At 44.4% G+C, this 12,500-nt stretch overlaps 1 protein-coding gene across 1 annotated transcript in view; it reads left to right on the forward strand.

Moving 5' to 3' along the window:
* Positions 1-3,559: 3,559 nt before the first annotated feature.
* ttc29 (tetratricopeptide repeat domain 29) overlaps positions 3,560-12,500 on the forward strand; it is a gene marked incomplete at its 5' end in the record, with an annotated part of 21,530 nt that continues 12,589 nt past the window's right edge. The window contains 2 exons of the mRNA XM_084155857.1: positions 3,560-3,663; positions 10,221-10,304. Coding sequence (XP_084011983.1) covers positions 3,560-3,663; positions 10,221-10,304 — 188 coding nt within the window. The remainder of the gene's footprint in view (positions 3,664-10,220; positions 10,305-12,500) is intronic.

The raw sequence follows: 12,500 nt of genomic DNA on the forward strand, positions 1-12,500 counted from the left end.
TAGGTGTGGTGAAGTACTCGGAGCCAGAGGCTTGCACAGAGGGTCAGGATGAAAATGAGTCTGTGACAGTAGGAGTGAAGTTTGTGGAAAAAGTGGACCCTTGCCTTTTGGCTGATCCATTTGTGGTTTCAGGGTGGGTGAAAACAGAGTTGGGTGCTGTGGAATCGGTGAGGGTAACCAGAAGTGGTCTAGTGATAATTGTTTGTGTTTCTGTTGGGCAGAGGGACAAAGCGCTTACATTTACATTTTAGTCATTTAGCAGACGCTCTTATCCAGAGCGACTTACAGTTAGTGAGTGCATACATTATTTTTACATACTGGCCCCCCGTGGGAATCAAACCCACAACCCTGGCGTTGCAAACGCCATGCTCTACCAACTGAGCTACATCCCTGCCGGCCATTCCCTCCCCTACCCTGGACGACGCTGGGCCAATTGTGCGCCCTGCCCCATGGGTCTCCCGGTCACTGCCGGCTACGACAGAGCCTGGATTCGAACCAGGATCTCTAGAGTTAAACAAATGGGGGAAAGAATTGTGAATTGTTTCGCTCTCAAGAAAAGGGCGCCATTGAGAGGAGTGATTACTGGGGTAGCAGTAAATGTAAAAGTGGATCAACTGAAGGAGAAGATTCCCGGTGTGTGATGCTCGTCATTTGGTGCGACGTAAACAGGGTGGCGATAGTGGGGAAACAGGAAGAGTCATTGTCTGTTCTTTTGAGTTTTGAAGTTGAGTCTTTGCCTGATAAAGTGAAGTTAGGATATATAAGTTATCCTGTGCGAGCTTATGTGCCGAGTACGTTGCGATGTTACAGGTGTCAAACTTATGGGCATGTGGCAGCAGTATGTAGGAGGGAGATTCCAAGGTGTGAGAAGTGTGCAGAAGAGCATGAGACTAAGGAGTGTGAAGCAGTGGGGAAAGTGGTGGTATGTGCTAATTGTAGGGGTGGCCATGGGGCTGGGGATCAGACATGTTCAGTGTGAGAGAGGCAGGTTGAGGTTTCCAGGGTAACAGTAGAGAAGAAGTTGTCATATGCTGAGGCAGTGAAGAAATTAAAGGAAGAGGAGTCAAGGGGGAGGAGTGGTGAGAGTAGGAGATACAGTGGGGGAAAAAAGTATTTAGTCAGCCACCAATTGTGCAAGTTCTCCCACTTAAAAAGATGAGAGAGGCCTGTAATGTTCATCATAGGTACACGTCAACTATGACAGACAAAATGAGAAAAAAAAATCCTGAAAATCACATTGTAGGATTTTTAATGAATTTATTTGCAAATTATGGTGGAAAATAAGTATTTGGTCAATAACAAAAGTTTCTCAATACTTTGTTATATACCCTTTGTTGGCAATGACACAGGTCAAACGTTTTCTGTAATTCTTCACAAGGTTTTCATACACTGTTGCTGGTATTTTGGCCCATTCCTCCATGCAGATCTCCTCTAGAGCAGTGGTGTTTTGGGGCTGTCGCTGGGCAACACGGACTTTCAACTCCCTCCAAAGATTTTCTATGGGGTTGAGATCTGGAGACTGGCTAGGCCACTCCAGGACCTTGAAATGCTTCTTACGAAGTCACTCCTTCGTTGCCCGGGCGGTGTGTTTGGGATCATTGTCATGCTGAAAGACCCAGCCACGTTTCATCTTCAATGCCCTTGCTGATGGAAGGAGGTTTTCACTCAAAATCTCACGATACATGGCCCCATTCATTCTTTCCTTTACACGTATCAGTCGTCCTGGTCCCTTTGCAGAAAAACAGCCCCAAAGCATGATGTTTCCACCCCCATGCTTCACAGTAGGTATGGTGTTCTTTGGATGCAACTCAGCATTCTTTGTCCTCCAAACACGACGAGTTGAGTTTTTACCAAAAAGTTATATTTTGGTTTCATCTGACCATATGACATTCTCCCAATCCTCTTCTGGATCATCCAAATGCACACTAGCAAACTTCAGACGGGCCTGGACATGTACTGGCTTAAGCAGGGGGACACGTCTGGCACTGCAGGATTTGAGTCCCTGGTGGCGTAGTGTGTTACTGATGGTAGGCTTTGTTACTTTGGTCCCAGCTCTCTGCAGGTCATTCACTAGGTCCCCCCGTGTGGTTCTGGGATTTTTGCTCACCGTTCTTGTGATCATTTTGACCCCACGGGGTGAGATCTTGCGTGGAGCCCCAGATCGAGGGAGATTATCAGTGGTCTTGTATGTCTTCCATTTCCTAATAATTGTTCCCACAGTTGATTTCTTCAAACCAAGCTGCTTACCTATTGCAGATTCAGTCTTCCCAGCCTGGTGCAGGTCTACAATTTTGTTTCTGGTGTCCTTTGACAGCTCTTTGGTCTTGGCCATACTGGAGTTTGGAGTGTGACTGTTTGAGGTTTTGGACAGGTGTCTTTTATACTGATAACAAGTTCAAACAGGTGCCATTAATACAGCTAACGAGTGGAGGACAGAGGAGCGTCTTAAAGAAGAAGTTACAGGTCTGTGAGAGCCAGAAATCTTGCTTGTTTGTAGGTGACCAAATACTTATTTTCCACCATAATTTGCAAATAAATTCATTAAAAATCCTACAATGTGATTTTCTGGAGAAAAAAAATCTCAATTTGTCTGTCATAGTTGACGTGTACCTATAATGAAAATTACAGGCCTCTCTCATCTTTTTAAGTGGGAGAACTTGCACAATTGGTGGCTGACTAAATACTTTTTTCCCCCACTGTATGTACCAGTACAGTGAGATAGGCAAGCAAGTGATATATGTTTCAGTAAGATTGTTTTTTTTTAGCGTTTATAGCAATGGTTATTAATTGTACTGCAGTGATGGAACGCAAATCGAAGAAAATTGAGGTTGTGGTGGCAGCTGCAGAGAGGTATTTGGGTGTGTGAGACCTGACAGCAGTTGGTAGAGCATGGCGCTTGCAACGCCAGGGTTGTGGGTTCGATTCCCACGGGGGGCCAGTATGAAAAATGTATGCACTCACTAACTGTAAGTCGCTCTGGATAAGAGCGTCTGCTAAATGACTAAAATGTAAATGTTACAGGGAGTGTTAAGTGGTGATGCCCCATCATTTCAGGTTGAGGGTATGAGGTAGGAGTGAGTATATTTAAATAGTGGAGAAGGGTGGGGTTAATTATTAGTAGTAGGTTTGAAGTTGTGAGTGTAGATGGTAGGATATTTCTTTGCTTTGTTTTATTTTAATTTTCAAGAAAAGATAAGGGAGTTGTACTCCAGTCTAGTAGGTGGCGGTAATGCAACAAATTGGATGCCAACCGCCATTAAACCTCATTGAAGAAGAAGAAGAAGAAGAAGAAGAAGAAGCAGGAACGAGGCCGAAAGTGTAGAACTGTCCTTGCGTGCCCGGAAGTGTTGCTATAGCGACTGCCTCGGCTGGTCGCTTGACAAACACACAGAGAAACGCAGGCTTGATCATAACTTTTGAAAAGTGTCCCAAACTACTTTACAACATCGTTGACAGCTTAGGTTTCAAGGCCGACTTATAATGCAAAACGGTCTCATTTCAAATAGATAATTGATTGGATAAATCACGTTTTCATACTTTGGCAAATTAACTTGAGAGGATGAGTGCAGCATTCCCACCGCGGCAAAAAGTGACCTTCCTACCAGACATCAACAAACTGGAGAAACGCTCACCTGCCCAAGAGCTGACCAGTCCATGGTCCAGGTGGGTCGATATAAGAATGAAACCTTTTATTTATTTATTTGTCTCGTGTTTGTACCCTCAAATACACAAGTAGGCCTAACTATAATAAAACAATAAAGAGTCGCAGCGAAAGTTTGACGCTTGCTGTAATCGATATAGCCTCGGTGGCCGTCAGAGCAGATCTAGTGGCCACTATTGGCAGAGCGGTCAGCTGCCTAGACTATAATCGATATCATAAACTAGGTGGTTCGAGCCCTGAATGCTGATTGGCTGACAGTCGTGGTATATCAGACCAAATACCACGGGTATGACCCCAAAAAATATTTTTACTGCTCTAATTTCGTTGGTAACCAGTTTATAGGCTCCGGGAGACCCATGGGGCGGCGCATAATTGGCCCAGCATCGTCCAGGGTAGGGGAGGGAATGGCCGGCAGGGATGTAGCTCAGTTGATAGAGCATGGCGTTTACAACGCCAGGGTTGTGGGTTCGATTCCCATGGGGGGCCAGTATTATTATTATTTAGTTTAGTAGGATGGAGGCTCCATAGCTGTATGGATCTGTAACTGCTACAGTGTAGTTTAGTAGGATGGAGGCCCCATAGCTGTATGGATCTGTAACTGCTACAGTGTAGTTTAGTAGGATGGAGGCACCATAGCTGTATGGATCTGTAACTGCTACAGTGGAGTTTAGTAGGATGGAGGCCCCATAGCTGTATGGATCTGTAACTGCTACAGTGTAGTTTAGTAGGATGGAGGCCCCATAGCTGTATGGATCTGTAACTGCTACAGTGTAGTTTAGTAGGATGGAGGCCCCATAGCTGTATGGATCTGTAACTGCTACAGTGTAGTTTAGTAGGATGGAGGCCCCATAGCTGTATGGATCTGTAACTGCTACAGTGTAGTTTAGTAGGATGGAGGCACCATAGCTGTATGGATCTGTAACTGCTACAGTGTAGTTTAGTAGGATGGAGGCTCCATAGCTGTATGGATCTGTAACTGCTACAGTGTAGTTTAGTAGGATGGAGGCTCCATAGCTGTATGGATCTGTAACTGCTACAGTGTAGTTTAGTAGGATGGAGGCACCATAGCTGTATGGATCTGTAACTGCTACAGTGTAGTTTAGTAGGATGGAGGCCCCATAGCTGTATGGATCTGTAACTGCTACAGTGTAGTTTAGTAGGATGGAGGCACCATAGCTGTATGGATCTGTAACTGCTACAGTGTAGTTTAGTAGGATGGAGGCACCATAGCTGTATGGATCTGTAACTGCTACAGTGTAGTTTAGTAGGATGGAGGCTCCATAGCTGTATGGATCTGTACCTGCTACAGTGTAGTTTAGTAGGATGGAGGCTCCATAGCTGTATGGATCTGTAACTGCTGCAGTGTAGTTTAGTAGGATGGAGGCCCCATAGCTGTATGGATCTGTAACTGCTACAGTGTAGTTTAGTAGGATGGAGGCTCCATAGCTGTATGGATCTGTAACTGCTACAGTGTAGTTTAGTAGGATGGAGGCTCCATAGCTGTATGGATCTGTAACTGCTACAGTGTAGTTTAGTAGGATGGAGGCCCCATAGCTGTATGGATCTGTAACTGCTACAGTGTAGTTTAGTAGGATGGAGGCCCCATAGCTGTATGGATCTGTAACTGCTACAGTGTAGTTTAGTAGGATGGAGGCTCCATAGCTGTATGGATCTGTAACTGCTACAGTGTAGTTTAGTAGGATGGAGGCCCCATAGCCGTATGGATCTGTAACTGCTACAGTGTAGTTTAGTAGGATGGAGGCACCATAGCTGTATGGATCTGTAACTGCTACAGTGTAGTTTAGTAGGATGGAGGCCCCATAGCTGTATGGATCTGTAACTGCTACAGTTTAGTTTAGTAGGATGGAGGCTCCATAGCTGTATGGATCTGTAACTGCTACAGTGTAGTTTAGTAGGATGGAGGCCCCATAGCTGTATGGATCTGTAACTGCTGCAGTTTAGTAGGATGGAGGCTCCATAGCTGTATGGATCTGTAACTGCTACAGTGTAGTTTAGTAGGATGGAGGCACCATAGCTGTATGGATCTGTAACTGCTACAGTGTAGTTTAGTAGGATGGAGGCCCCATAGCTGTATGGATCTGTAACTGCTACAGTGTAGTTTAGTAGGATGGAGGCCCCATAGCTGTATGGATCTGTAACTGCTACAGTGTAGTTTAGTAGGATGGAGGCCCCATAGCTGTATGGATCTGTAACTGCTACAGTGTAGTTTAGTAGGATGGAGGCTCCATAGCTGTATGGATCTGTAACTGCTGCAGTGTAGTTTAGTAGGATGGAGGCTCCATAGCTGTATGGATCTGTAACTGCTACAGTGTAGTTTAGTAGGATGGAGGCCCCATAGCTGTATGGATCTGTAACTGCTACAGTGTAGTTTAGTAGGATGGAGGCACCATAGCTGTATGGATCTGTAACTGCTACAGTGTAGTTTAGTAGGATGGAGGCCCCATAGCTGTATGGATCTGTAACTGCTACAGTGTAGTTTAGTAGGATGGAGGCTCCATAGCTGTATGGATCTGTAACTGCTACAGTGTAGTTTAGTAGGATGGAGGCCCCATAGCTGTATGGATCTGTAACTGCTACAGTGTAGTTTAGTAGGATGGAGGCCCCATAGCTGTATGGATCTGTAACTGCTACAGTGTAGTTTAGTAGGATGGAGGCCCCATAGCTGTATGGATCTGTAACTGCTACAGTGTAGTTTAGTAGGATGGAGGCCCCATAGCTGTATGGATCTGTAACTGCTACAGTGTAGTTTAGTAGGATGGAGGCTCCATAGCTGTATGGATCTGTAACTGCTACAGTGTAGTTTAGTAGGATGGAGGCCCCATAGCTGTATGGATCTGTAACTGCTACAGTGTAGTTTAGTAGGATGGAGGCCCCATAGCTGTATGGATCTGTAACTGCTACAGTGTAGTTTAGTAGGATGGAGGCCCCATAGCTGTATGGATCTGTAACTGCTGTGTAGTTTAGTAGGCTGGAGGCACCATAGCTGTATGGATCTGTAACTGCTACAGTGTAGTTTAGTAGGATGGAGGCTCCATAGCTGTATGGATCTGTAACTGCTACAGTGTCGTTTAGTAGGATGGAGGCTCCATAGCTGTATGGATCTGTAACTGCTACAGTGTAGTTTAGTAGGATGGAGGCCCCATAGCTGTATGGATCTGTAACTGCTACAGTGTAGTTTAGTAGGATGGAGGCACCATAGCTGTATGGATCTGTAACTGCTACAGTGTAGTTTAGTAGGATGGAGGCCCCATAGCTGTATGGATCTGTAACTGCTACAGTGTAGTTTAGTAGGATGGAGGCACCATAGCTGTATGGATCTGTAACTGCTACAGTGGAGTTTAGTAGGATGGAGGCTCCATAGCTGTATGGATCTGTAACTGCTACAGTGGAGTTTAGTAGGATGGAGGCCCCATAGCTGTATGGATCTGTAACTGCTACAGTGTAGTTTAGTAGGATGGAGGCCCCATAGCTGTATGGATCTGTAACTGCTACAGTGTAGTTTAGTAGGATGGCGGCTCCATAGCTGTATGGATCTGTAACTGCTACAGTGTAGTTTAGTAGGATGGAGGCCCCATAGCTGTATGGATCTGTAACTGCTACAGTTTAGTAGGATGGAGGCTCCATAGCTGTATGGATCTGTAACTGCTACAGTGTAGTTTAGTAGGATGGAGGCTCCATAGCTGTATGGATCTGTAACTGCTACAGTGTAGTTTAGTAGGATGGAGGCCCCATAGCTGTATGGATCTGTAACTGCTACAGTTTAGTAGGATGGAGGCTCCATAGCTGTATGGATCTGTAACTGCTACAGTGTAGTTTAGTAGGATGGAGGCCCCATAGCTGTATGGATCTGTAACTGCTACAGTTTAGTAGGATGGAGGCTCCATAGCTGTATGGATCTGTAACTGCTACAGTGTAGTTTAGTAGGATGGAGGCTCCATAGCTGTATGGATCTGTAACTGCTACAGTGTAGTTTAGTAGGATGGAGGCACCATAGCTGTATGGATCTGTAACTGCTACAGTGTAGTTTAGTAGGATGGAGGCACCATAGCTGTATGGATCTGTAACTGCTACAGTGTAGTTTAGTAGGATGGAGGCACCATAGCTGTATGGATCTGTATCTGCTACAGTGTAGTTTAGTAGGATGGAGGCACCATAGCTGTATGGATCTGTAACTGCTACAGTTTAGTAGGATGGAGGCACCATAGCTGTATGGATCTGTAACTGCTACAGTGTAGTTTAGTAGGATGGAGGCCCCATAGCTGTATGGATCTGTAACTGCTACAGTGTAGTTTAGTAGGATGGAGGAACCATAGCTGTATGGATCTGTAACTGCTACAGTGTAGTTTAGTAGGATGGAGGCCCCATAGCTGTATGGATCTGTAACTGCTACAGTGTAGTTTAGTAGGATGGAGGCCCCATAGCTGTATGGATCTGTAACTGCTACAGTGTAGTTTAGTAGGATGGAGGCCCCATAGCTGTATGGATCTGTAACTGCTACAGTGTAGTTTAGTAGGATGGAGGCCCCATAGCTGTATGGATCTGTAACTGCTACAATGTAGTTTAGTAGGATGGAGGCCCCATAGCTGTATGGATCTGTAACTGCTACAGTGTAGTTTAGTAGGATGGAGGCCCCATAGCTGTATGGATCTGTAACTGCTACAGTGTAGTTTAGTAGGATGGAGGCACCATAGCTGTATGGATCTGTAACTGCTACAGTGTAGTTTAGTAGGATGGAGGCCCCATAGCTGTATGGATCTGTAACTGCTACAGTGTAGTTTAGTAGGATGGAGGCCCCATAGCTGTATGGATCTGTAACTGCTACAGTGTAGTTTAGTAGGATGGAGTCACCATAGCTGTATGGATCTGTAACTGCTACAGTGTAGTTTAGTAGGATGGAGGCACCATAGCTGTATGGATCTGTAACTGCTACAGTGTAGTTTAGTAGGATGGAGGCACCATAGCTGTATGGATCTGTATCTGCTACAGTGTAGTTTAGTAGGATGGAGGCACCATAGCTGTATGGATCTGTAACTGCTACAGTTTAGTAGGATGGAGGCACCATAGCTGTATGGATCTGTAACTGCTACAGTGTAGTTTAGTAGGATGGAGGCCCCATAGCTGTATGGATCTGTAACTGCTACAGTGTAGTTTAGTAGGATGGAGGAACCATAGCTGTATGGATCTGTAACTGCTACAGTGTAGTTTAGTAGGATGGAGGCCCCATAGCTGTATGGATCTGTAACTGCTACAGTGTAGTTTAGTAGGATGGAGGCCCCATAGCTGTATGGATCTGTAACTGCTACAGTGTAGTTTAGTAGGATGGAGGCCCCATAGCTGTATGGATCTGTAACTGCTACAGTGTAGTTTAGTAGGATGGAGGCCCCATAGCTGTATGGATCTGTAACTGCTACAATGTAGTTTAGTAGGATGGAGGCCCCATAGCTGTATGGATCTGTAACTGCTACAGTGTAGTTTAGTAGGATGGAGGCACCATAGCTGTATGGATCTGTAACTGCTACAGTGTAGTTTAGTAGGATGGAGGCCCCATAGCTGTATGGATCTGTAACTGCTACAGTGTAGTTTAGTAGGATGGAGGCCCCATAGCTGTATGGATCTGTAACTGCTACAGTGTAGTTTAGTAGGATGGAGGCACCATAGCTGTATGGATCTGTAACTGCTACAGTGTAGTTTAGTAGGATGGAGGCTCCATAGCTGTATGGATCTGTAACTGCTGCAGTGTAGTTTAGTAGGATGGAGGCTCCATAGCTGTATGGATCTGTAACTGCTACAGTGTAGTTTAGTAGGATGGAGGCTCCATAGCTGTATGGATCTGTAACTGCTACAGTGTAGTTTAGTAGGATGGAGGCCCCATAGCTGTATGGATCTGTAACTGCTACAGTGTAGTTTAGTAGGATGGAGGCCCCATAGCTGTATGGATCTGTAACTGCTACAGTGTAGTTTAGTAGGATGGCGGCACCATAGCTGTATGGATCTGTAACTGCTACAGTGTAGTTTAGTAGGATGGAGGCACCATAGCTGTATGGATCTGTAACTGCTACAGTGTAGTTTAGTAGGATGGAGGCTCCATAGCTGTATGGATCTGTAACTACAGTGTAGTTTAGTAGGATGGAGGCACCATAGCTGTATGGATCTGTAACTGCTACAGTGTAGTTTAGTAGGATGGAGGCACCATAGCTGTTCTTGATACTATGTCTTGTTTTGAGGGGTTTTGACTGATGTCGCGTCTATGCTAACATGGCTCAAATTCACTAGCTACCTAGCTAGCCAAAAAACTATAATGATGTATTTGAGAGACAACAAGTGCTTATGTGTGCAAATTAATTTCTGTTTTTAATAAACATTGTAGATTAAATATAGTCTGTTTTGCCCCATGGTTGTGCACATGTTGGTTTTAAAGTAGTTAGCTGATATTACAGACATTACCCATCTATAATAAAGTAGTTAGTTGATATTATTACACTTTGAAAATCATATCAGAGAACTATCTTGACCAATCAAGGCCTACACATGATTTTAGGATGCAGAAAAGGGGTAAGGAAACTGAACCGTCTCAACCTGCAAGAAGCCAGACCCCGACCGTTTCCAAGGATGAAATCGCCCTGTAAGTCAATTCATTTGTTTATTATGTGTGCAGGTCAATTAATGCACTTTGCTGCTCAGCTCAATTCAGTGCAGTTTACATGTTCACCAGTAGAGGTCACCACAAACCAATGCTGGGTGACTGGCTGCTTCCCTTCAAAGCCCTGTTTCTCTGTCTGTCCATGAATGCCCCCAGCTAAAGGTAGTGATGGGAAAACAAAGCTTCCTGAAGCATTGAGTCTTTTCAGCCAATTGTGTCAAAACTAGGTTAATTTCTCTGAGCTTCATTATCCGGTTACAGTGCACATTAGTGACATCTGCTGGTCAGCGATAAATAGCAACGTGCGATTAGCAGATAGTTTTTTGTCCTCTACTGATTTTGTGAAAACTCCATGGCGCAGCGGTAAACCGTTGGTTTTAATAGCCTATAATCAGTTGGGTTGCCAGGTTAGTAGCCTATAATCAGTTGGATTGCCAGGTTAGTAGCCTATAATCAGTTGGATTGCCAGGTTAGTAGCCTATAATCAGTTGGATTGCCAGGTTAGTAGCCTATAATCAGTTGGATTGCCAGGTTAGTAGCCTATAATCAGTTGGATTGCCAGGTTAGTAGCCTATAATCAGTTGGATTGCCAGGTTAGTAGCCTATAATCAGTTGGGTTGCCAGGTTAGTAGCCTATAATCAGTTGGATTGCCAGGTTAGTAGCCTATAATCAGTTGGATTGCCAGGTTAGTAGCCTATAATCAGTTGGATTGCCAGGTTAGTAGCCTATAATCAGTTGGATTGCCAGGTTAGTAGCCTATAATCAGTTGGATTGCCAGGTTAGTAGCCTATAATCAGTTGGATTGCCTGGTTAGTAGCCTATAATCAGTTGGGTTGCCAGGTTAGTAGCCTATAATCAGTTGGATTGCCAGGTTAGTAGCCTATAATCAGTTGGATTGCCTGGTTAGTAGCCTATAATCAGTTGGGTTGCCAGGTTAGTAGCCTATAATCAGTTGGATTGCCAGGTTAGTAGCCTATAATCAGTTGGATTGCCAGGTTAGTAGCCTATAATCAGTTGGATTGCCAGGTTAGTAGCCTATAATCAGTTGGATTGCCAGGTTAGTAGCCTATAATCAGTCGGATTGCCTGGTTAGTAGCCTATAATCAGTTGGGTTGCCAGGTTAGTAGCCTATAATCAGTTGGATTGCCTGGTTAGTAGCCTATAATCAGTTGGGTTTCCAGGTTAGTAGCCTATAATCAGTTGGATTGCCAGGTTAGTAGCCTATAATCAGTTGGATTGCCAGGTTAGTAGCCTATAATCAGTTGGATTGCCAGGTTAGTAGCCTATAATCAGTTGGGTTGCCAGGTTAGTAGCCTATAATCAGTTGGATTGCCAGGTTAGTAGCCTATAATCAGTTGGATTGCCAGGTTAGTAGCCTATAATCAGTTGGATTGCCAGGTTAGTAGCCTATAATCAGTTGGATTGCCAGGTTAGTAGCCTATAATCAGTTGGGTTGCCAGGTTAGTAGCCTATAATCAGTTGGATTGCCAGGTTAGTAGCCTATAATCAGTTGGGTTGCCAGGTTAGTAGCCTATAATCAGTTGGATTGTCAGGTTAGTAGCCTATAATCAGTTGGATTGCCAGGTTAGTAGCCTATAATCAGTTGGATTGCCAGGTTAGTAGCCTATAATCAGTTGGATTGCCAGGTTAGTAGCCTATAATCAGTTGGATTGCCAGGTTAGTAGCCTATAATCAGTTGGGTTGCCAGGTTAGTAGCCTATAATCAGTTGGATTGCCAGGTTAGTAGCCTATAATCAGTTGGATTGCCAGGTTAGTAGCCTATAATCAGTTGGATTGCCAGGTTAGTAGCCTATAATCAGTTGGATTGCCAGGTTAGTAGCCTATAATCAGTTGGAATACCAACCAGGTTCACATCATGCTTCGTTTCTTTGCCTTCAACTTTGACTATTGTTCTAAAACTGAATCTATGGCATTATTTAGGATTCTCAAGACAGAAGCTTATACTATACTAAATAAAACTAATTATTTGAACAACGGTGCAGAAAGTCTGGTTTCACATAAAACTATTTTCATAAGAGTGTACCTTCAACGAGATTCGACCACACGTCCCTGAATGTTCCAAAGTTGCCCACTCTACCTGCTAATCTACCTGTCAGGTGTATTTACCTGTAGAAAGTCCTAGATGTATAAGTACGGTATCCAGTGGAGGTCGGTGT

Source organism: Coregonus lavaretus (genome assembly GCF_964263955.1).
Source record: "Coregonus lavaretus genome assembly, chromosome: 39".
In the NCBI taxonomy this organism is placed as follows: domain Eukaryota; kingdom Metazoa; phylum Chordata; class Actinopteri; order Salmoniformes; family Salmonidae; genus Coregonus; species Coregonus lavaretus.